The 26,864-nt window shown below is 38.8% G+C and overlaps 1 protein-coding gene across 6 annotated transcripts in view; it reads right to left on the reverse strand.

Annotated features, from left to right (window-relative positions):
* The window catches only part of SMARCC1 (SWI/SNF related, matrix associated, actin dependent regulator of chromatin subfamily c member 1), a 168,542-nt gene that overhangs the window by 124,198 nt on the left and 17,480 nt on the right, over positions 1–26,864 (reverse strand). For 4 of the 6 annotated variants that reach the window (XM_023726484.1, XM_023726487.1, XM_023726473.1 and 1 more), the window contains exons 3-4: positions 2,880–2,961; positions 1,669–1,761 (exon numbers count right to left, since the gene is read on the reverse strand). In XM_023726484.1, the coding sequence (XP_023582252.1) occupies positions 1,669–1,761; positions 2,880–2,961 (175 nt within the window). Of the gene's footprint in view, positions 1–1,668; positions 1,762–2,879; positions 2,962–20,888; positions 20,975–26,864 lie in introns of all 6 variants that reach the window. The other 2 variants (XM_004368479.1, XM_023726479.1) reach the window with 1 other exon arrangement.

Genomic DNA, 26,864 nt, shown 5'->3' on the forward strand with positions numbered 1-26,864 from the left:
GAGCGCCCGATCTGACAGCACAATTACACTATCTTTCTCTTTGGTAGGTGTCATGGATTGAGTTGTGTTCCCCAAAAATATCTGTCAGCTTGGCTGTGTGATGATTCCCAGCATTGTATGATTGTGTTATCTGATGTGATTTCCTTATGTGTTGTCAACTGTATCACTATGATGACATTATATGTGATCTCCTTATGTGTTGTAAATTCTATCACTGTGATGAGGTTATACTGATGAGGCTGACAAAATTAGTGTCTTAATGCAATCTCTTTTGAGATATAAAAGAGAGAAGCGAGCAGAGACACTTGGGGACCTCATACCATCAAGAAAGCAGTGCTGGGAGCAGAGCACGACCTTTGGACCTGAAGTTCCCACGCAGAGAAGCTCCCAGACCAAAGGAAGACTGATGACACAGGCCCTCTTCCAGAGCCAACGGAGAGAGCGTTCCCATGGAACTGACGCCCTGAATTTGGACTTATAGCCTACTGGACTGTGAGAGAATAAACTTCTCTTTGCTAAAATCATCCACATGTGGTATTCCTGTTAGAGCAGCACTAGATGACTAAGACAGTAGGGATGTTGTAGATAAGAGAAGGACTGTACTAAATCTAATTGTAAACAGTATTAGAAACCTTCACTTTAGGAACCTGCGAGGTATTTTACTAAATGCTCAAACCGTAATTCAGCTGGCAATCTCTTTTGCAGCAGAAAAGATAAAGATGTTTTATGAGGCTTCTCAGCCACTCCTAAAGATTCCTAAAACTCTGCTGCTCAAACAATGTTGTTTCAGAAAAGTACTTTCTACCTGGGTTTCTCAGCTAGTTACCTACCTCACAGGTTCAGTTCCGGTCTTACTGCCTATAGTCACAAACCTACACTCAATAAATACCCAAGGTCTCAGCCTAAAAATGAGGTTAAAGGAAGGAGGTGAAGATGTCACAAGACAGCACTGGTATATGTACGCCAAGACAAAGTAAGCTTATGGGGAGAATGAAATTTTTCAGTAATTTTATTTTAAAAAAACCATATATACAAATATAATACATATAACTGGGGGAGGGAAGAGGCAGATTTACTTCAAGTTTTTAATACTTGATTTCCTGCCACCAACAACTGTGTCACCAGCTCTCACTCTATTTGACTTTGTGATCTCCATGATGCAGAATGCTGTGATGCAGATCCACTGGGTTCCTTAACTCTAAGAGTCTCTGAGTGGTGCAAACGGTTTAACGCATTTGGCTGCTAACCAAAAGGATGGCATTTCAAGTACACCCAGAAGCACCTTGGAAGAAAGGCTTGATGATCGATTTCTGAAAAATCAACTACTGAAAACCCTATGGAGCACAGTTATACTCTGACACACATGGGGTTGCCAGGAGTTGGAATCTACCTGATGGCAACCGGGTTTTTTTTTCCTTAACTCTTATGTAGATGCCATTTCCTAAGACTATAATGACTCCAAACCAATAAGGTTACTGTAAGATAATGGTGCTACTATATCTAGGCTAAGAATTGAAGACACGTGGAAAGAAACAACCTAGTGCTGCAAAAACCCAAAGACAGAGAAAAAAAATTCAACGCAGCTGTATACAGAAACCAAAAGATATTATTGTGGACATTTAAAAGAGGCTGAATACTACTGTTTCTGAAGTGACTGTTATCTATTACCTGATGTCGTTTGATGATATCTTTCAATTTGTTAGCCAACTTCAGATCGATGTCTGGAATGAGGTAGATGTTAGGTCTGGTCAGACAATTGTTCTGAGGAAGAAAGAACAGACGTTGAAATTCTCTTGGTTTTGAAATAATGTCACTTTATTTACACATTGCCTAAAGGGCAAAAGTTGACACTCAAAGTCATGCTTCTTAAAATGGGAAGTTGTTCTTTGGATTGGAATGCAGAAGTCTTAGCTCAAGATAAAACCCAGGTGTTCAACAGGCCACATTAGGCTACCCTCAGATCCCTTCTCTGCAGTTAGGTATACTTGGATACAAAGTGCTGAGAATTATGATCTAAAGGAATTCAAGCGTCATAATTAAGGTTCCACATTGCCAGAGTAATCCTCCTAACCAATTTCAGCTAAACTCACAGTTTAGCAGTCTAATGCAGTGTTTTTAGTTACACCTTTTATGTGATCATCTTTTATTTGGGAGGAAAAAGAAGTGCTAATTTTGACTCATCATGTAATTTACTTAACAGAAAATAAAGACTGGATTATAGCTCCTTTTTCCCACTTCTAATCTTACAAATAACAATGGATTAAAATCTGTATATAAACTCCCCAAACCACGGCCAAAAAAATCAATCAACAAACAAAAATCATTCAGTTATTCCTCTAGCGAATGGTCTGTGGGACAAACCCATTTCAGGCACTAAATTAATGATAATACCTACCTGAATTTTTGCCAGCTATACACTACCCACTCTGGTAAGGTTAATTCAGTGGTCAGTAAAAATTACCAAACAAAATACTAGGAAACACAAGTGAAAAAAATTAAGTGTTCTCTCCTCCAGATTATAATCTAGTTGGATTAACAAGATCTATATTTATGGCACAACATGGAAAAAATCCAAAGAAAATGACTGTATAAGCCAAGTGACTAGCAGAATGGCTGTTAAATATTAAATATGAGATTAAAATAATGGATCACGTGAAATTAATAAAGAAAAATATCACAGATTATTTCATTAGATGTTTAAGATCAATATTCTTAAAATAACAAGATTATTATACTTTATAGCTCTAATTCTGAGAGCCTCATAGGAATAATAAAAGATTTAGAACTTTTTATGTGATCTTTTGACAATCCAATAAAATCGATATTAAAACTGAAAGCATATTTAAAAATTTTTTTAATAATCTAACTTTCTCAGTTACCTGCACCAATGTTTTTTCGATGTTCATAAACATTTCAACATTTCGATCCATTCGGGATGGGTTCTGTAGGTCAAACCTCCGCCTAAGGGACAAAACATTAATTTGTCTTTCACCTTAATCAGAAGTGAAACCTGGTTTTAGCATTGAAAGCAAATGTATTAGGAAGATTTGGAAATTAAAACAGCACCCTATCAAACATGGGTATTCTCTCAGTGGTGTAAGAATGCACAGTGTCAACACCTTCATGAAAGCAGTAACAGTGAAATCCACCCAAGCAAAATGAAATACCAATTCTATGAAGCATCTGGATACCTTAAATCTAAGATATTTTGTATCTTATAAATGCTTAAAACTCGTTTGCTTAAATTCAACAGTGTTCTTTCAGACAAAGAAAAGCCTGTTGGATATTTAATTCTGCCATAATCGTAATACAGATACAGTTATTTAAATAGACAACATTTCTTCAATTAAGATTCCTAACTGGCTGCACTAACGATCAAGAGTAGAGTTAGATTATTCATTAATCTGAGAGCTTATGATAGCCAGGGGTATCAAAAGCCTACAAGTACTAATAAATAAGAGGCAACACACCAATGATGTCCATGATCTAAGCAAAATCAGACTCAAGCCGGAGTCTTTCTTCCACAGGAAGTCCAAGGGGCATGCCAAAGGCCATGGAGAAGAATACACCCCTTTCTTGGGACTGCATAAAATAGGAATACCAAGGCAAACTGTATAAATATTGCCTGAGTGACTACCATGTATTATTATAACAAACAAGGTATTGGGAATTGCGAAGGAAACAACAAAGTATGCCATACTCTCAAGGTGCTTTAATGTAGGATCTAAGAAAAAAACATGCAGAGGATTTTAAATGATGTGACAGAAAGAGGAATAACATTGAGAAATCATGTGAATGCAAAATAGAACAGGAATTCATAAAAAAAGACCAGACTTACTGTACTGATAGGCTAGCAGAACCCCCTAGACTATCACCTTAAGATACCCTTTCAACCTGGAATTGAAGCCACTCCTGGAGGTCACCTTTCAACCTAATAATGCACTAGCCTATAAAATTAACAACAAAAATAATAACGTGCTTCTTTAAACAATCAACTATATGAGACAAAACAGTCAACATTTACCCAAAAGCAAAGATGAGAAGGCAGGAGGGGCAGGGAAACTGGATGGATGAAAATGAGGCAGACAGGGTGGAAATGGTGAGAGGGCTGAAACATTGCGGGAACCAATGTCACAGAACAATTTGTGTATGAACTTTTGAATGGGAATCTAATTTGCTGCGTAAACTTTCACCTAAAACACAACTAAAAAAAAAAAAGAACAGGATACACTTGCCACACCACCAAGTGAACAGCAGGACCACCAGTTCGAGCACTGATCAAATTTGGCATCTCTCACGTTTTTCCAGAGCTACAATAAAAAGTTTCAGAAGACTCCTGGACAGAGCTGGAGAACAAAGTTTGAACAGAGTTTGTAGAACAAAACTCTAACTCACAAAAAAAGACTTACTGGTGTAACAGAGACTGGAGAAATCCCAAAAGTATGGCCCCAGACACCCTTTTAGATCAGTAATGAAGTCACTCCTAAGGTTCACCCTTCAGCCCAAGATTAGACGGGCCCATAAAACAAAATCAGACTAAATGGGCACACCAGCCCAGGGGCAAAGACTAGAAGGCAGGAGGAGTCAGGAAAGCTGGTTATAGGAAACCCAAGGTTGAGAAGGGGAGAGTGTTGACATGTCGTGGGGATGGTAACCAATGTCACAAAACAATGTGTACTAACTGTTCAATGAGAAACAGTTTGTTCTGTAAACCTTCATCTAAAGTACAATAAAAATTAATTAACTAATTAAAAAGTTCCAGACGATGATTGCTCCTCAGTAATTTGCTGTTCATTTCTCTATAAAACCACACACTTGGCCAAAACCGAGTCTTGGCTACTTAAATCCTAAAATTGGGCCATTAAACACAAATACCAAGTGTCTAACATTTTCATCACCCTAAACTGGAGGCAAAATCAGCAACAAATATTCTGCCTTTATGTCTGGGGTCTTAAAAGCTTGCAGCGGCCATCTAAGATGCATCAATTTGTCCCAACCACCTGGAGAATGAAGAACACCAAAGACACAAGGAAAGTATTAGCCCAGGAGACAGAAGGGCCTTATAAACCAGAGACTTCATCAGCCTGAGACCAGAAGAACTCGCTGGTACCCGGCTACCACCACCGACTGCCCTGACAGGGAACACAACAGAGAGTCCTGTATGGAACAGGAGAAAGGTGGGGTGCATAACTCAAATTCTAGTAAGAAGACCAGACTCAATGGTCTGACTGATACTGGAGGAACCCCAGAAAGCATGGCGTCTGGATTCTCTTATCAGCCCAGAACTAAAACAATTTCTGAGGCCAACTCTTCAGACAGGGATTGGACTGGACTGTGGGACATAAAGTGATACTTGTGAGGAGTGTGCCTCTTAGCTCAACTAGATACAAGAGACTAAATGGGCAGCTTCTGTCTGGAGGTGGGATGGGAAGGCAGAGAGGGTCAGGAGCTGGTTGAATGGACATGGGGAATCAGGGGTGGAAAGAAGTGTGCTGTCATAGTATAGGGAGAGCAATTGGAGTCACATAACAATGTATGTATAAATTTTTGTATGGGGGGAAAAAAATTCTGCCTTTAAGAGCTTGTTGTTGTTGTTACCTGATATCAAGTTTGTCCCCGACTCACAGCAACCCTATGCCCAAAGAAATCAAATGCTGGTCTTTCGCCATCCCCGCTATCAGTTGTCGATCAGACTGTTATGGTCCATAGGTTTTCACTGGCTGATTTTTGGAAGTGGATTGCCAGGCCTTTCTTCCTAGTCTGTCTTAGTCTGGAAGCTCTACTGAAACCTATTCAGCATCATACCAACATGCAAGCCTCTGATGACAGATGGGTAGCGGCTGTGCATAAGGTGCACTGGCCAGCAATCGAACCAAGGTCTCCTGCACGAAAGTGAGAATTCTACCACTGAGCCACCAGTGCTTCATTACAGAGCTTAAATATATCTTAAGGAGATGAGACAAAATATCTAGTATTTCTTTGGGAACAGTCTGTCCAATGATTCTATGACGTGGTGAGTATAGTGCCTTTAGATATTCAATATCATGGATGATTATCACAAGAGTAGCTGACCAGAGTATTTAGAAAATGCCCTTTTAAATTTGGAAAACTAAAATAATAACATTAATTTTAATGATTCTTGAGATTCTTCCAACAACTGGCTGATATTTTTGACAGGGTTCTACCATATTAATCCCTTTATCCTCCATTTCCTTGGCATTTTATACTCTTTTCCACTCTTCTGTCTCATCTTATCGTGACCCCATATATGCAGAGGAGAGCTGTACTCCATAGGGTTTTCGAGCCTGTGACCTTTCCGAAGCATTATCTCTAGGCCTGTCTTCCAAGGCACCCCTGTGTGGGTTCGAACCAACAACCTTTTGGCTAGTAGTTGACTGCTTAATCATTTGCACCAGTTGGAATTAACTCAACATCAACTAACATCACCATCTTATCTCAAGATTCTTCCCTAACCTTCTCCATGATTTCAGGCAGCCTCTAAAATCTTTCTTTAGTGTTCTGGTGTTGCTACCTGATTGCTTGGGAAAACTGATCTTTGAACCTACTGTTGTCCTAAATGTGATAAAATTCATCTATATACCTTTACTTGAAATTTTCCTCAATGCCTCTTTATACAATTACCCAGGCATAACATTCTGGTGTTGTTTTTGCCTATTTCTAATCATTTCGATATGGTTAAATTGTTACACGTTAACATTTCTTTCTGCATATTTTTCATCAACACCTACTCTACTTTTGCTCCTTTTTAATTCTATTAACACAAATATCCAGGCAGTTTGACTCCTTTGGGTCCTAATCTTGACTCCATGGTTTTAATGCAGTCTTTAGCAATATATCAAAAGAAGGATCAATTTCTTCAACAGTAAAATGGCCGATTGTGGGGTTTTGTGAAGATTAAGTGCAGCATATTATGTTAAGAAAGAAGCCCTGGTGGCATAAATGGTTAAGTGCTTGGCTGCTAACTGAAAGGTTGGTGGTTTGAATCCACACAGTGGCTCTGCAGGAGAAAGACCTGACAATCTGCTTCCGTAAAGATGTCAGCCAAGAAAACCCTACAGGCAGTTCTACTCTGTCACATGGGGCCACTATGAGTTGAAATCAACTCAATGGCACCTAACAACAACGTTAAAAGTTTAGCATAGTGCTTATGCTTAGGACACTGTAAGCGATCATTAAGTGTTAGCTCTAGCTATATTTTTTTTTTTTCTCACTACTACCATGTAATGGTTAAGATTTGGCAGCCTCATGGGCTGAGTTATAGCTCATGCTCTTAACATTCATGTCATCCTGTTTTATCCTGGAAATGCTCCCCACAGCTCTAACGTTTTTAAACTGTGCAGCCTTTCCAGAATATCACACCCATTCAATGGGTCTGATAATATCACAGAACAGTCCTCTTCCTCTGTGAAGTTATTCCTGTCTCCCTTCATATTCCCAAAACATTCTATGCACAATGCCATTATAGCTCCACAATACTGTCATTTTGTTAGTGAGATTCTAATTTCCATTAGATATCTTGAGGAGAAGCACCAGATTTTTTTTTTATCTTCCTATGTAGCCTTAGTGCCTAGCACAATGTATCACTTTATAAAGCAAGCCACTCAATAAATTAATATTTATTAGGACTGCGGTTTAATATCATTGTAACTTTTTCATTATTGTGCTAGGACAAGATTGAAATGATTCCAAAAGTAACTGTGATTAAGAAATTAGAGAAAGTCCCAGACTGATTCAAGATGGCAGTCTAGTCAGACGCACCACGCAGTCCCTCTACAGCAAAGACCCGAGAAACAAAATACAACAGATATAGATGACAACCCTGGAACTCTGTTCATCAAATGAAATGGATATACAATTATATCAAATACCAAATGGAAAAAGAAACTGAATGACAGCAGCAAACGGAGAGAGATACGGAGTGCAGGTGCCCTGCCAGCCAGTCTGGCACAGTGGGGCCATTTTGAGAAAAAGCTAGCAGTGACCCTGGGTGAGAAACACAGGAAGACAGCATCACGGAACTACCAATAGGAGATAGAGAAACTGCGTAGGCATACCAGAGTGAAACAAGGTGAGAAGAACATAAACTGGAACTAAGAAGGAAAGGTCCAGGAAGGAAAATAAAAGCTTCAGGGGTCCCAGTGTACACAGAAAAAAAAATAACCAAACCTGCTGCTGCTGAGTCCATTCTGACTCATAGCAACCCTACAGGACAGAGCACAACTGCCCCATAGGGCTTCCAAGGAGTGGGTGGTAGATTTGAGCTGCTGACCTTTTGGTTAGCAGCTGAACTGTTAACTACTACACCACCAGGGCTCCAGTGTACAGAGAGCAGAGAGGAAATCAACATCCAGAGACAGAGTGACCCTCCAATGGCGGTACCTCATCAGTAGGGTGGGTGGCAAACATGGAGCAACAGACGAGCCCCCTCCTTTTTTTTCTCTCTCCCCCACCCCGACTGCCTGCCTTGCCCCTCCCCTGCCAGAAAGAGCGCATGCGCAACTCACGGCCATCTGTCCACCCCCTCCCTCGCTGAAGAGAGCGCTTGCGAGACCCCCCCGCAGCCACCTGTCCTGACTCTCTCCCCATCAGAGAGAATGCTTGCACAACCCCATTCGCCTGCCCCTCCGGTGCTGAGGAGAGCGCCTGCATGCTCCCTGGGCAACCGCCCTATCCCTCCCCTGCTGAGAGCACCTCCACATCCCCCAGCCACCTGCCCTGCTCCTTGCCCACAGCCCACCCACCTGGCAAGTGACTGTGAGCATTCCTGTATCACCAGCTAGTACCTGTCCAGTATATCCTCAGCTATCAAACATATACAGTGAACTCTGCCATCTCACATACACAATGAACAGTGATGAGAGCTGGCTCTACCCACTGCTGACCTGTCCACCTAGAGGCAGATGGTGAATGCCCCCATGCTGCCAGATGAGAGATCACTGAAGCAAACCTGACCCGCTCACTCTGATATATTAAAACAAAACAAAAATCATAAATAAATAACAAGCTAGTGCCTTGGAGAGAGCAGACAATATCAAACCATATAAAGAAACAAGACAAGTGACCAAAATAAAGGGGCAGAAAACCTTCCTCAGGAAGAGATGGTAATGGAATTACCTGGTAAGGAATTCAAAAGGCTTATATACACAGACCTCAAAGAGATCAAAGAAAACATCGACAAAACCAATGAAAACGTAGACAAAAGTCTGGACGAATTCAGGAAAACAATACAAGAATAAAATGACAAATAGACAATTAGAAATAATACAAAAACAGCAACTAGAAATCCAGAAGATAAAACAATACAATATCACAAAGAGATAACCTAATCGAAGGACAAAGAAGCAGAACTGAAACAATCAAAGAAAGAATTTACAAGATAGAGGACAAACCCCTTGCTACCAATTTGTTTCAGGAAGAATGAGAAAAAGAATGGAAGAAAAAAAAATGAAGAAAGCCTAAGAGTTATATGGGACACTATGAAGAGGAATAATTTATGCAAGATTGGAGTCCCAGAACAGGAGACCAAAAAAAGGCACGGAGAATTTCTGAAGATCTGATGGAAGAAGACTTCCCCCAATATCATGAAAGATGAGGAAATCCATCCAAGAAGCACAATGAACCCCAAAAGAAAGTCACCGAGATATATCATAATCAAACTCTCCAAGTCCAAAGACAAAGAACGAATTCTGAGAGTAGCTCGGGAAAAATGAACTATCATCTACAAAGGAACTCCAGTAAGACTAAGCTCTGATTTCTCGACAGAAACCATGCAGGCAAGAAGGCAATGGGATAACATATATAAAACCCTAAAGAAAAGAACTGTCAATCAATTGTATACCAGCAAAACCGTGCCTCAAATATGATGGTGAAATCAGGACATTCTCAGACAAAGAGCAATTAAGGGAATTTATAAAAACCAGACCATCCCTACAAGAAACATTAAAGGGAGTCCTTCAGATAGAGAACCAACGATATCAGACAACAACCAAGATGCCAACCCAGACAGAGAAATCTCAAAGCTAAAGTTACAGAACCAAAAATAAAGATGTCAATCTATCAGCGACGACAACCTCAAAACAAAAAGGGGGAATAAATGGTGTAGACATAGAACTTCCATATGGAGAGGAAGTCATGCAGCTATCAAAAAATAACAGACTGTTTTAAACTTAGGAAGATAAAGGTAAATGTCAATGTAACCACAAAAAAAGTTAATAAACCTCCTCACCAAAATAAAGAAAACCATAATTACTCAGTAAACACAAAATCAACAACAACAAAGGAAAAGAAAGCACATAAACAAAAAGAACTCAACACAGAAAATTAAAGAAAATGTCAACACCACAACAAAAAGAGTAACAAAATGACAACAGTAAGTTCATATCTATCTATAATCACACTGAATGTAAACGGTTTAAATTCACCAGTCAAGAGACAGAGAGTGGACCGGGATCACAACAGAGGGTCCCGGACAGAGCTGGCGAAAAATGTAGAACAAAATTCTAACTCACAAAAAAAGACCAGACCTACTGGCCTGACAGAGACTGGAGAAACCCCGAGAGTATGGCCCCTGGACACCCTTTTAGCTCAGTAATGAAGTCACTCCAGAGGTTCACCGTTCAGCCAAAGATTAGACAGCCCCATAAACAAAACGAGACTAACAGGGCACAACAGTCCAGGGACAAGGACTAGAAGGCAGGTGGGGACAGGAAAGCTGGTAATAGGGAACCCAAGGTTGAGAAGGGACAGTGTTGACATGTCATGGGGTTGGTAAACATTGTCATAAAACAATATGTGTACTAACTGTTTAATGAGAAACTATTTGTTCTGTAAACTTTCATCTAAAGTACAATTTAAAAAAAAAAGACAGAGAAGCGGAATGGATTAAAAAAAAAAAATGACCCATCAATACGCTGCCTACAAGAGACACACTTTAGACACAGACATAAATTGGTTAAAAATCAAAGGATGGAAAAAAATGTATCATGCAAATAGTGACCAAAAAAAAGACCAGGAGTGGTAACATTAATCTCTGATTTAAAAAAAAGAAAAGAAAGAAATTAGAGAAAACTAAGTGCCTACTAAAGCACAGAAACAGATAATCTGGTACAGGAACAAGTTATAGCTTTAAAAAAAATGTCATTTATAGACTAAGTGGGACCTCTGTCCTAGTTCCCTTATCTTGATTAACCTTGTACACAGAACTTTTCCTTAAATCCTATTTTTGGTTTTTAAAATTTATACTTTATTTTATTGTTGCTAAATATATATAACAAAACATTTGCCATTTTAACCATTTTTCTTTGTACAATTCAGTAACATGAATTATGTTCCTCATGTTGTACAACCATCACCATAATCGGTTTCCAAAATTTTTCATCACCCTTAACAGAAACTCAGTACCATTTAAACAATCCCTCCACACTTCCCCCTCCCACCTACTCCTAGTAACCACTTAAAAACTTTGGTCTCTATGTATTTGCCAATTCTGGATATTTCATATCAGTGGGATCATATGATATTTGCCCTTCTGTTTCTGACCTACTTCACTCAACATGTTTTTGAGGTTTATCCATGGTGCAGATGTATCAGAACTTCATTCCTCTTTATGGCCTAATAATATTCCATTTTATATATACTACATTTTGTTTATTCATTCACTGATGAACAGTTGGGTTGTTTCCACCTTTTAGCCACTGTGAATAATGTTGCAATAAACACAGGTGTCTATTTTTTGGTTTTTGAGTGTTCCCTTTCCCTACTCCCTTCTGGGGAAGGGTTAGGTTAGAAATTCCAAGCAATTTCCACTAACTGGCAGGACAACACATTATCAACTGACTAAATCCAGGAGTCCTTGGGTGGCGCAAACAGTTAAGCACTTGACTACTAGCCAAAATGTTGGCAGTTCAAACCTACCCAGAGGTGCCTCAAAATACAAGCCTGGTGATCTGCTTCCAAAAGGTCAAAGTCTTGAAATCCCTATGGATCAGTTCTACTCTGCACACATGTGGTCACTGTGAATCAGAATCAATTTGAGGGCAACTAACAACAAGACATCCCTGTTACGACTGACATCTGCCCACTGGTTCTCTCAGCACCATACAAGGAGAGGTAGGGGAATATCTTCCCTTTTTAAAAAAATGGCCACTCTTTCACAGGCTTCTGATAACAGAAAAACCACAGACAAATGTACATCACTTACACAAGAGTTTATTCATTATTCATAGAGAAACTGTTTCCTTAATAAATGATTCAGATGCTGTGGCTGAAGGAAACTATTTTTACTATGAATCTAAAAAATAATTTGAAAGCAGTCATTAGACAAATAAAAACAGAGATGGCCAGATTTATCTGAAAATGAAAATAAAAGTTAAATGAAACCTCTTAACAAAGAGAAAGAATCAAGAATTTATCCTGCCTTTATTGTAAATACACACAGCGTCCTCAAGAGTTGAAACTGACTCAGTGGCAACAGGTTTTTTTGTTTCTTGTAAATATCCCTCAAGGTAACCAATTACTGACGAGTAAAGTTTTTCTATACAAAAGTATTCCAGCTAATAAATGAAGAAATGACAGAAAAACATTCTTTAACAATAAAAAACGATCTCTATAACATTAAGGATCTACATCTACACATTAGAATACCTACATTCCAATTTTCAAAATTAGAATATTACCATCTTGTGAAGTTATAACAAATTCAACATAATGAAATAATGACTCTAGACAACGAACATCAATGTGCCCATCACAAAGAGAAACAATCACACATGTGCCTCTGGATGGAGGAACACAACACCATCTGTGAAGTACTGTTGCCAAAAAGACTGAAACTGAATCATATCAAGCTTCTAGATCTAACCACCAATTTACTACAAGTTTAGGAGACCATGTTAAATGATATCCTGAGGACAAATTCCCAAATCCAGAACATGGACAACTCTTATAAGACAAACCTAATTTTTTTAAAAAAATAACTCCCAAGGGAAAGAGAGAGTAGAAAGGAAATTTACACGTTTTTTAAAAGAGACTTAAGGCTCATATCAAATAAATGCAATCAATACCTGAACCTTCTTTGGATACTGATTAAAACAAGATAAAAAAATCATTCATGAGATAATCAGGAAAGTAGGAACACTAAGTGGGATATTTGATAACACTGAGGAATTACTAATTACTATTCATTTTCTTAGTTATGATAATGCCACTGTGGTTATGCTCTTTTTTCAAAAAGTCTGATTTCAGAAACACATAGTGAAATATTTACAGATGAAATTACACAAAGTTGAAGATGGGTGGCAGTAAAAAGCAGTTTATAGTATTACTTACATACATACATACATGTATATACACACATACTGTTACGCGCCACATAACATCCGTTCGAGCAACCTCCACCCACATGTACGTCCATAGTCCCATAAGGTCATACAGGCAGTCCTCAAGTTAGGAATGTTCGACTCACGTACAACCCGTACTTATGAACCAACCCCCATAAAGCATATTCTATTAAAAATTCGAGGTACATACAATGGTTCATAATAACAAATGTGCGCTACTTTGCGATGCATATCAAAACATTATTATTATTATTACTGTATTATTATGCTAAAGATGTTTTACTGCATCTGGAAGTGTTTCTTCAATGCTTTTTACGCATAGAAAGGTACACCATATGCTATATACTAAGACCATTTGACTAACTGACATTAGATGCGAACCATATCTAACTGTTCTGACTTATGTACAAATTCGACTTACAGACAGACTTAGGAACGAACTTGTTCATAATCCAGGAACTGCCTGTATATGCTGTGGTGTTTGCCCAACATCTAATTCACATAACGTCCTATTTCACAGAACGTATCATGACTTAAGCGACGCATGATTCTGTGTATTTTGTTCTCCATAATAAAAATCTAAAATGGTTTGCCAAGCAATGATTTAATAACATGACAGATTAAAATGTTCCTGAATCAGCAGTATGCTATGTAAGCATAAGAAGTATTTAAAATATACTGATATTGAGAAAAAGTGGAATAAAAAAGTCAGATAGATATAATCTTGAGTGGAAAGATTTTATCTGACTTATTTTGAAATTATCAAGAATATTTAAATAAGCATTGCTTGTTATAATAATGGAAAGATGTTTAAGCCTATCCATAATAGAGATGCAAATTAAAACTAAAATTATGAGACACTTTTTAATCTATCACAGATTGATAAAGATCAAAGGGTGAGGTAATACAAATACACTGTTGGCTAGTGACGGGGAAAACATGCCCTCAATATATTGCTGGTGGGATTACAACTTAGTACAACTTTGTTGGAAGATGATTTGCAACTGTTATTGAAACTAAAAACATACATTAACCTACTGAGGTAGACTGAGTATACCAATGCAATTAAATGGTTTCTCTATATCCCCCATCATTTGCCCTGCAACCCTCTAGTCCCTTCCCATCTAAATTTGGGCAGTCTTAAGATTTGCTTTGGCCAAGAGAGTGCAATAAAAGTGACAGCGTGCAGTTCTAAGACGAGGTCTTCCACACTTCTGTCTAGACCCCCCGCCTCAGCCACAGGAAGCAGCCTGGGCCAGCCTGCTGAAGTATGAGAGACCGCATGAAGCAGAGGCAGGTCACCCTACTGACGCCATTCTAGATCAGCCAATCTCCAGTGGACCTTCCAGCCACCTGCAGAACATAAGTGAGCCCAGTTGAGATTAACCAAGTTCAACCAAGAGCACAGCTGCCCAGCTGACCTACAGACTCTCAGCAAAAATAAAAGTCTATTGTTGTATTCCACTAAAGTTTTATATTTATTTATTCTACGGAATTATTGTAGCAACAGATAACTAATACACTCAGCAATTACATTATTAGGAATTTATCAGATACACTCAAACATGCACCTAAAGAACATATAGTCAACATATAATGCACATCTCCACCCCAGACTCCCAGTCTTGTATAAAACAGGGCACTACTGTGGCATTAAACACTAAACAGATAATTAAAAATAAGAAAAAGATAATGACATATCCACAAAGACTGCCACATTGACAGTATGTCTAAAGAAAAAGCATTATAGAACACATACAGTCTGATGTCATTTACCTAAAACAACAAAAATTAAATTCACATAAACATAAAAGCACAGGAGAAGATCTGGAAGAATATATACCTGTTAACAGTGCTTAACTAACACAGAAGAGACACACTGTAGGGAAAAGAAAAGAGACATAATTTTTATTCTATATGCTGTTGTTCTTTGAATTTTCTTCAAGTATGTGTTCATGTATTACTCTTAAACAGTTAAAAAAAACAAAAATGAACAGTATCATCTCTCCTTCAACATGCACTACCATTTGGTAATAAAATAAATTAAGTATTTAAAAAAAAAAAAAAAAGTCTATTGCAGCTTAGATTATTACCTTCTTAAGAATGGTCCTACTGGCTTGTTTTCATGTTTCTTACTATAAAGATGCATCACAAATAAGGTGGAAGGCTACTACAATATGCACTGTCAAGAGTATATGTGATCCACTCACCACGAGTGTGTAAGTCACAGGGGATGGTAGAGGGGGTGCACTGCAACTGGGTATGTATTTATATCTGAATGAGGATAATTCTGATACAACCTGAGTAAAAAGACAAGGAAAAATCCTTGTTCCTGGCTCTTCTTAAAGTCTCTATTCCTATCCTTTACTTCCTTTTTGACTCCATTTTTAATCCAAGCAGCTTTTTGAAATCTTATCTTTCTAAACTACCTTAAATTCTTTCAGATAAAACTATTTCATTGTGGATTAACAGTGATGGAAATATCACATTAACGGTAGGGTTGCACAGGTGACTACCGTAATTACTGTCAATAAGTTGTATACGGTAAAAAGTTGAATTAGCAAAAGTTGTGTGACAGACATTTACAACAATGACCAAAAAAAGACAGGAAAAAGAAAAAAAAGCAGCTCCTGAGGCTGCTACGTACAACCAAAATCTTCATGGGATTTGCTTTTCTGGTTTAGAAGTTTAGGGTCATGGTTTCACAGGACATCCCAGTTAACTGGCCCAATAATTTGTTCAGTGCTTCTTTCTACCTCCCAGTTTGTTGCACAGTGCCTGGGGTCTTAAAAGCTTGTAAGCAGCCATCCAAGGCAAAACAATTGGTCTCTATTCACCTGGAGCAACAGAGGAAGAAGAAGCATCAGAAAAGAGGATATGGAATGTGTGGCTAATTAACTCCATGAACAACTGCCTTCTCTACCATGAGACTGGAAGAACCAGATGGCTACTGTTACCAATCATTTTTATCAAAGATTCTATAGAAGAATCCTGATCCAAACAGAAAAAATGCAGAAGAGAATTTCTAATTCTCATGGACTCCAGACTTACTGGAGCCATGGAAGGTGGATGAACCCCTAAAACTATTGCCCTGAGATAATCTTTAAACCTTAAACCAAAAAAGTCCCTGAAGTCTTCTTAAAACCAAACAACTGTTTAGCTTAAACAGTAAAAAATGTCTGCCTTGAGCGCTGTGCTCTTTTAAGAACTATCTACATGGGATCAAACTGACAACAGCAACCTGAAAGATTAGATAGGAACCTTAGAGGACAGTGAATTTATGTCAATGGGGGATGAAAAACTATGAAAAGGAGGGTGAGAATGGTTGCACAACTCAAAAAATCTTATCAGTGTTACTAAATGGTACATGCAGAAACTGCTGAATCGGTATATATTTTGCTGTGTGCATTCTCAACAACAACAACAACAAAATATATATATATATGTATTTTTACTATTTCATTGTGCTGCCACTAGGGATGCAATGTGAATTCCAATACATGACCCAAGAAAAATCACTTTACTTTGAGACTCACAAGAGTCCAGGTTGGGACTTGTGATACAAGCTGAGCAATAAAACAGAGAAGAGTTCCAACCGGGAATCCAGAGCCAATACTAGGGAGTTTGTACCCTACTAGTCCAAGTCAAAGGAACCCTGGTGGTGCAGTGGTTAAGCACCCAGCTTCTAACCAAACGGTTTGTGGTTCAAACCCACCAGCCACTACAATGGAGAAAGATGTGGCATTCTGCTTCTGTAAAGATTTACAGCCTTGGAAACCCTATGGGTCAGTTCTACTCTGTCACAGAGTCACTACGAGTTGGAATCGATTTGATGGCAATGGGTTTATTCCAAGTCAAAAGAGCCCTGGTTGCGCAGTGGTTAAGCACGCAGCTTCTAGCCAAAAGGCAGGCAATTTGAACCCACCAGCTGCACCACAGCAGAAAGATGTGGCATTCTGCTTCCATAAAGATTTACAGCCTTGGAAACCCTATAGGGCAGTTCTACCATCATATACAGTTACAGCCGCTACGAGGTGGAATCGAATTGATGGTAACGGGTTTATTCCAAGTCAAAGGAGCCCTGATGGCACAGTGGTTAAGCATTCAGCTGTTAACCGCAAGGTTAGCAGTTCAAGCCTACTAGCAGATCATGGAAGAAATATGTGACAGTCTGCTTCCATAAAGATTACTGCCTTGGAAACCCTATGGGGCAGTTCTACTCTGTCCTATATGGTCACTATGTGTTGGAGGTGATTCAACGGCAATCAGTTTGGTTCAACGGGTTATTCCAAGTCAGGTATGCTGTTGGTCTTAGGTCAGGAAATACCCTGGTGGGAGCTAGAAAAGAACTGAGGAGCAAAAGCTACCTCTGATAACAACAAACTCATATTCGTCTAACCAATTAACCAGTATCTATTAAACTCCCACCCATATGTAAAAAGTTCCAGTATATACACACATAAGCCTACATCTGTTTATCTACTTATTATAAATAAATTATATACTATATAAACTTGTCCTGATTGTTGACCTGAATATTTGCATTTCCCAGTCATCATGTATTGGGTTAGTTTAACTTTTAAATTAAAATACCCACATTAGATGATGCTAAGAATATAAACTGCAAACAGGCAACACCAACTAAAACCACCAAACAACTTCAAGTATACAGGTCCTGTGGGGTAGCTCCCTCACCACCCTCAAACTCACCACCACCATCATTAAATACTCCCTAGTCCTAGCAGCTGAACTTCCCAACAGGATGGCAGCCCCAGAGTTTAGGAAAGAAAAGGAAGAAATAGGACAAAGAAACAGGACTAGAAAAGGGAAAAGGAAGAGTGAAGGGAGAAGCAAAATTGTGGGAACAACAGGGATTCTACTCTAGCTCCACCACTGACCTGGGCAAGAATCTGTACTTCTCTGAGCCAGATTCCTTTTATCCACGTCTTGAGGATAGCAGATTAGATGGCCTTTGAAAGCCTGGCTGATAAGAACATTTAAAACCACTGAAAAATCAGTTCAATTCTGTTCTGATACCAACTGCAAATGCAGTACTTCCTCTGACCCTAACTACCAGAGCAAGGTCAGACTGCACAAGTTTAAGGGCACAGGTCTCCAGACAGTCAAGTCGGCCCCAGACTTCAGATACCAGCCATAAGCTTGAAGGTCCCCACAACATCCTCACTTCTGATTTGCTGGCTACAAATTTGTGGTTTGCCACTACCCTCTCAGGATAGGAGCCATAAGCTTGGGGGTCCCCAGGCACCCTTCACTTATGACCTCTTGGCAACAATTTGGGGGTTCCCTGTACTCCTTCAGGATGCCAGTTGTAAACTTGGGGTCCCCAGGTCCCCTTCACTTCTGACCTGCTGGTTACAAATTTGGGGGTTCCTATTACCCCCTTGGGTATGATAATTCAATAGAACGAATCACACAACTCAAGAAAGCGCTATGCTTACAATTACAGTTTTATGATAGCAAAAAGGACAAAAATGAAAAAGACACGTAGGGTGAGGTCTAAAAACATTCTCAGCGTAGCACTTCCATGTCCCAAATGTATGATCCTCCTCCGCACACTGATGTCCATCACCAGCCAGGAAGCTCATGGAGGTTCAGTGTCCCCAACTTTTATTGAGGTCTCACTAAGCAGACATAATTAATTTAACCATTGCCTAAACGGCTGAATGTAACCTTGAGATTCCCCCTACCCAGAAGTCAGCCTAATACCACATGGTGGGCCTTTCTGGCATGGCCAGCCCCTATCCCAGACTCAACGCATTAGCATAGGTATGATCTGGGCCCTCACAGATAACACGAACAACTGTTATATAACAAAGAGTCCAATCACTGGGGAATTCTAAGGTTTTAAAAGTTCTCTCAGAAACCAAGGACAAAGACCAAAATCTTTGGGTAAAGTTAATTGTGGGTATGGGTAAAGTTAATTGTGGGTAGGTGGGTGGCACAAACTTGACTACTAGCAGAAAGGTTGGCAGTTCAAACCTACCCACAGGTGCCTCAGAAGACAGGCCTGAAGATATGATTTCAAAAGGTCACAGCTTTGAAAACCTATGGAGCACAGGTCTACTCTGCACATGGGGTCACCATGAGTCAGAATCAATTCACTGGCAACTAACAACAACAAAGTTAATTGTAAACCCCACAGTCTCGTATATAACACAATCACAATCTCACAAAACACAGTTAGAGCCCTGGTGGCATAAACAGCTCAGAGCTTGGCTGCTAACTGGAAGGTTGGCAGTTTGAACCCACCCAGCAACTCCAAAGGAGAAAGACCCAGCGATCTGCTTCTCTAAAGATTACAGCCAAGAAAAACCTATGGGGCAGTTAAACTCTGTCACATGGGGTCGCTATGAATTGGAATTGACTTAAAGGCACCTAACAGTAACAACAACAACAACAATATTCAAGGAGTCTAATAAAAGGAGTTTAAAACCCTTTCATGACCTGTGGGATACACCGGTGCCCACTTTTTTCTGCCCCTGGAGTTCTTTGGTAAGGCGGTATCCTGGTTTTAGTGCATTGAGCCTCAAGGTGGGTGCTATTATTGTGTTGATTGGGTATTGTATGAGGTGATGCATCCTGGATGTGTGCATCTGCTAAACTTTTGTCTGTTTTGCTTTTTTCTGTTGAGATAAGCGTCCTCAGTAAATTTCCTGGCTACTGTGTTCTCATTAGAATGTACTTATCACAAGAATAAGCTATTCTTAGTTTTCATTCATTCACAGTCGCCATTTTCTTCCTGAACGCCATTCATTGCTTCCAGGTGTTACAGGGATCCCTGCTCAGCTTAGAGTTGCTGCCCTGCAATCTTCCAGGACTGCTTTTCTTGCCTCTGAACTGTAAGTACTGCCTTTCTAATAAGGAAGAATGCATTGCAGCGGTAATTTTCAAGAGAATCAAATTCTTATTAAGTTATTCTTAGCCTGCATTCATTCTCAGGTCCCATTCATTGCTTCCTACAATATTCCAGGACTGCTGTTCTTGTATCTTAAATGTAAGTACTACTTTGGCAATAATGAAGAATACATTGTAATAGTAATTTTCCTGAGATACAGATTCTTTGGTTTTTATTTACTTGGGCAGAAACCTTGATTTATATAATTTTATCCCCTTGTATATTCTCATGGTTGTTTGGAGGTATGCTATAGGTATTATCCTAGTTTTGTAGAACCAACAACTATTTTTTTCTGATACATTTCTCTGTGAGATGTATGTATTACACTATGTTTCAAGAAGTTTCACGAAAACTCGTAAAAAGGCTAAGAAGGAGGAGGTTGGAATAAAATTTAAGCGCAGTCTTTGCCAGGTGCCTTTGTAATTAATGCAACAGTTGTTTGATATTTTTCTTGGATACAGGCAAATTAAATAAGGGCCCTTGATAGAACATAACCTACTTTGCACTTTAACCATAATGTGCTTACAAAATTTTCTAACAATACAAAGAAACAGAACTTAACATGAAATAACTTAAATATCATGTCAAAATTGCAAATAAATACAAAAACTTACCATCCCTGTTCGTTTTTATACTTGTAAGCAGCCCCAAGAACGTGACACAAAGTACCCCCAGCTTTGAAATCCATGAAGCATTTTGCCTAAAAAGGATACAAGTTACACATGAGAAAAATAAAGGTACTGACAAAAAATCTGAATTCTGAGTTTTGTAAACTCAAAAATTTAACAACTGCTAATTCAGTAACTTCTTTAAATACTTTCTGGAATAAACTGAGATATAAACACATTTTCCTAAAAGTGGATAAAAAATATTTCTTTTTAAATTCCATTAACATTATTCTTTAAGAAAATAGTGAGAAACAACATTTACAAAAGATAAATCAAAATCTTTTAACAAGAAACACTAATGGACGAAACAGTGATATAATACAAACTTCACTGGTAAATTTAAAAACTGATTTTTAAAATGTCTAAAATTCCAGCCACGCCCAATTTCCAACAATACAGTTTTCCTGTAAAAGAAGAAATATTTGTATACCAAGGTATTTTTTCCCCATTTAGGTTCCTGGCTTTAAATTATAGAAAAATGGTACCTGAATTTTGTTATTATAATACTTCAATGATAAAATATGGTATAGTTACATACTTAACTACTGTATGACCTAATAGCCATAATTTTTTAAAAATCTGCACTTCAAGGATTATAAAAACCCGTTGTTGTCAGGTTGATTCCAACTCATAGCGACCCTATAAGACAGAGTAGAACGCTTCACTGGGTTTCTAAGGAGTAGCTGGTGGATGTGAACTGCCGACCTGGTTAGCAGCCTGAGCTCTTAACTACTGTGCCACCAGGGCTCCCAGGATTAGAATAGCTCAAATAAATCAAATGTTGACTGACTTCCAAATTACAGAGGTAAAAGCAATATAACTAACCATCGAATAGAATAAGTAAAATAAAGTGACAGAAACACATCATGCATTTTTTTCTCTGAAAACTGTTATAACAAAATAATAGACTGAAAAGAACTACATGACACCAAATATTCAGAATCATTAAGATGAAATCTTCCAAATTAAGCTGCCAAGTACACTCTCCAAGTCAGTCTGGTTAACCTATCACTTTTTAAATGTATGAGTTCTGAGTTCCTACTTTTTTGCCCAGCCCTACTTTTTGGCTCAACACTATACCCAGTACATCCCAAATGCTGCATTATGTACTCCTAAAAAAATACATCTGGGTACAATTCTGATCCATTGACAACTTACTTACCTGCACAAATACACAAGCATTATAATTTTATAGTGTTGGCATCTTAAAGTACAATAATGTGCTAGATGGGAACCTGATGAAGAGCAGAATGAGACTAAGTTCTGCTACCAGAACTGTTCCGTGAACCCCCATTAATACTGCACCACTCAAAACACGTACTAAAATGACTGGTTTATAGACTAATCTGGGCTTTTAATGCCTTGAGGACAGGAACAGTGTCCCACTCAAAGCTGTAAAACCAGTATTCGGCAGAATATTCCATAATGTAGGTGCTGCATAAAAATTCTCATCAATTCAACTGTATTGAAACCACTTAAAAAATTCAGATCCACACTATTGAGAAATACATATTGAGCAGACCAGAAAAAAAAAAAAATTATATACACAATTCAAGGAAAGGTCAATTTCTTGATAGATATTAAATTTGAGAAATTAAATCATTACCAGGTTTATACTTAAGACAGACAGAAAAATCACTTCTATAAGCCACTACAGGGACTGGTAAAAAGAATGAAGTAGAAAACTTTAATCATCCAGTGCTAAGATCTGAATTAAGGGAAGACAGAGACTTGTGAACCTATCATGGGCACTAGTTCCAGTAATAAAGTGCAACAAGGAAAACATCCTTAAAGATGTGGCAGACAATTAATGTAACTGATGTCAATAAGCTGTACACCTGAAAAAGGTCCAACTGGCAGATGGTGTGTGATATATTTACAGCAGTAACAACAACAACAAAGAGCAGCTACTAAGGCTGCTTATAAATAACCACACACCTCATGGGATTGGTTTCTTGGTTTGGAGGCTGACAGTCAAGATTTCATGGGACAATCCAGTTAAACTGGCCTAACACAGCTGTAAGTGCTTCTGTTCTACCTCCTAGTTCTTTGTGTAGTGCTTGGGGTCTTAAAAGCTTGCAAGCTGCCATCCACGGTACAATAATTGGTCTCTGTTCGCCCAGAGAAACAGAGGAAGAAGGAGAGTCAGGAACAGGAGGGAGAATATGGAATGTGTGCCTAATTGCCTCTGTGAACAACTGCCTCCTTTGCCATGAGACCAGAAGAACTGGGTGGTGCCCAGCTACCATTACTGAACATTTTGAAAAAAAGATTCTATAGAAGAATCCTGATCTAAAGGGGGAAAATGCAGAATAGAAGTGAAGTCTAGAGACTTTCTGGAGCCATTTAGGCTGGATTAACCTCTGAAACCACTGCCCTGAGATAATCTTTAAACCTTAAACCAAAAACATTCCCTAAGTCTTCCTTAAACCAAACAGCAGTCTAGCATAATTAGCAAAGAATGCCTGCCTTGAGCATCGTGCTGTTTTAAAGATCTAGATGGCATCAAATTGACAACAGCAGCAACTCAAAAGGTTAGATAGGAAGCTTAGGGGGCAGTGAGTTTATGTTAATGAGGGAGGAACAATTTGGAAAAGGAGAGTGAGAATGGTTGTACAACTTAAGAACATAATCAATGTCGCTGAATTGTACATGTAGGAACTGTTGAACTGTTGTATGCTGTGTATATTCTCAACAAAAAATGAATTTAAAAAAATAAAGGTGAAAGGGGACACTTAGTTTCTGTTAAGGGTGATGGAAAAATGTGAAAATGGATAATGGCAATGGCTGCATAACATGAAAAATACAACGTCATTGAATTGTACATGTGAAGAATTTCGAAGGGGCAAATATTATGTACCAAAAATCCACTGCCGTCAATACCAATTCCAACTTTTCGCGATCCTACAGGACAGAGTAGAACTGTCCCATAGGGTTTCTAATCCTGCAATCTTTATGGAAGCAAACTGCCACATCTTTCTCCTGTGGAGTGGCTGGTGGGTTCAAACCACCAACCATTCTTTCGATTAGCAGCTGAGCACTTAACCAATGCTCCACCAGGGCTCCTTGTTTTGTTACATAGGTATTTACAAAAAAAAAAAAAAAAAAAGACAAACTACCGTACAGAAAAGAATTAACACAGCAGGCTTGAGACTAATATCCTTAGTAAAGCCTCTCTGCAAGGCTGGCCTTTGGTCAAAGAATTTGACTCTCAAAGTGTTTCAAATCAACAGTTGGGGTAAGGGTGGGTCACTGCGCCTAGATATTTGTGCAAACAATATCATTTATGAAGACGACCTGCTTTTCTTGTGGGAGTCTGGAGTTTTGGCATATGCTAGGCAGAGGTACCTAAATGACCAGTCCCCAGGAAAAATAGAGGGCAGGGAGTCCTAACAGGCTTCTCTGAACAGAAAAATCGCATTATATGTTGCTGTATTTTTGCTGTTGGGAAAAGACTGTAATCTGTATGAACCTCTCATGTGAGGGAGAGAGCATAAAAAAGACTTTACGTGGATTCCTCTAGATTTCACCTGTGTCTTTTTCCCTTATGATCTGGCCGTGTATCCCTACTATCATCTTAGCCAAGAGTACAAGTATATGCCAAGTTCCATGAGTCGTCCTAGTGAATCTCCAAACATGAGGGTGGTCTTGGGGACCCACACTCAACCTCCCCCCAAAAAATAACTTTAAAAGACAATTCACGTTTCCATTTGTCCAGTTTTCCAGTCTCTTCCTGCCTTCTCATCTTTGCTTTTGGACAAATGGAAATGAAGAACCTGAGATGGAAAGGGGGAGAGCGCTGACATGCTGCAGGGATTTCAACCAATGTCGTGAAACAATTTGTGTATAAACTGCTGAATAAGAAACTAAAAAACAAAAAACAATTTACAAAAAAGATGTACAAATGGTCAATAAGCACACAAAAAGATGCTCAACAGCATTACTCACTAGGAAAATGCAAATTAAAATCACAATGAGATTCTACTACACACTCACTAGAATGACTAAAAATATAGACAAATCATATCAAGTGCTGACAACGATGTGAACAAACTGGAACTCTCATACACTACTGACAGTGTATGCAAAATGGTACCATCATCAGGGCTTCGAACTGGTTTGTTCCAGTTTGACCACCTGCTGAGAATTTGCCTTTCCACTCCCGATATACTGAATCAGAATGTACATTTTATGAAGATCTCTTACATAAGAAATCACCTGGGGATATGTATCACCTGGGGATCTTGTTAAAATGTAGATTCTGATTCAGATATCTGGGGTGGAAAATGGAATTCTCAGCAGGGGATCAAAATGGACTGAACTGATTCGAGACCCTGGCCATCACTTCAGGGAACAGTTTGGCGGTTTCTAGAAAAGTTAAACATTTATCTACCCTATGATCCAACAGTTCCATGTCTGTTTAGTCAAGAGAAATGAAAACACGTCAACACGAAGACTTATACACTAACACTGATAGCAGCTTTGCTTACGTTAACACAAAACTGGAAAACATCCAAATAGCCAAATTTCCATCAACCAGTGAAAGGTTAAAATAAATTGTGGCTTAGCCATAAAATGGAATATTAATTAGCAATACAAAGGGACAAATTATATATGGAACAACATGGATGTTATCTCAAAACCATTATGCCGAGTGAAAAAAACCAGGTAGTCCCCAACTTACAACAGGATTCCGTTCCAACGGCTCCATCATAAGTCAGTTCTGATGTAAGTCGAATACTTTTTTTTTTTTAAGTTTTCATTACTGTCCACTATCCAGCAATGTTTTGAACAGTAAATGATAACACTGAACACCTGCGAGTGACTCTGAGAATGACAACATCAGTAAATTACAAGCTGCAACACTGTATGTAGTATATACTACTAATGATAAGATGTACCAAAAAAAAAAACAGACAATTGTTAAGTGTGGGTCGTCATAACTCGAATACACCGTAAGTCAGGGACTACCTGTATACTGTACGCTTGCATTTATATAAGGAGTCCCTGGGTGGCACAGTTATGCACTCAACTACTAGCTGAAAGGTTGGCGGTTCGAACTCCCAGAGATGCCTCACATGACAGACCTTCCGAAAGGTCGCAGCCTCCCTATGGAGCACAGGTCTACTCTGACACACATGGGGTTGCCATAAGTCAGAATCAACTCAATGGCAACTAACAACAACAACTATATAAAATTTACTGAAATTACAAATGAATCTGTACTATCAACAGCTGCCGGGGACAAGGATGGAGGGGAGAGGGATTACAAAGGCCTATGAGGAAACTTTTGTTTGAGTGATGAAAATATTCATTACCTTGAATTTACCAAATCATTTTAAATATGGACCATTTTATTATACGTCAATTCTATCACAGTAAAGCTGGAAGGAAAAAAGCAATGGGAAAAGAGGTAGATGAGAGAAAAAATTCTAAAAACCACTAAAATAAATCAGAAATATGATGCCATTAAACTCAGGTTTCTACTTGTAATCCACATGGTATGGTATGGGACCATGGAGCTGCCATTAACATTGGTGATATTGTTTTCTGGAGACTTGGTCAACACCTGGCCTAGCAAGCCCTTTTCCTGGAGTACAGGCCCAGGCCCCCAACATAGTAGCCTGTACTCTGCAGTCCACTGAGCTCCCAACAGGTCACACTAGATCATGCAGGCTCACTGCCCCTTACAATTGAATTATAAGGGCCTGAGGCTAGCTGAACAGACTTTTCAGAAACTTACTCTTTATTCTACAATAATTTTATCTACAGGTATACGGCTGGACTATCTATCTCATTCTGGCTCAATTTTTTCATGTTTGCAAATACTTCTCCATGGCCCAAGACACAAAATACACACCATGATTCCATTCTTATAAAATTCAAAAACAAACAAAAGTATACTATACTCCTCAGGGGTGT

The sequence above is a fragment of the Trichechus manatus genome, unplaced genomic scaffold (genome assembly GCF_000243295.1).
Source record: "Trichechus manatus latirostris isolate Lorelei unplaced genomic scaffold, TriManLat1.0 scaffold00001, whole genome shotgun sequence".
NCBI classification, from domain to species: Eukaryota; Metazoa; Chordata; class Mammalia; order Sirenia; family Trichechidae; genus Trichechus; species Trichechus manatus.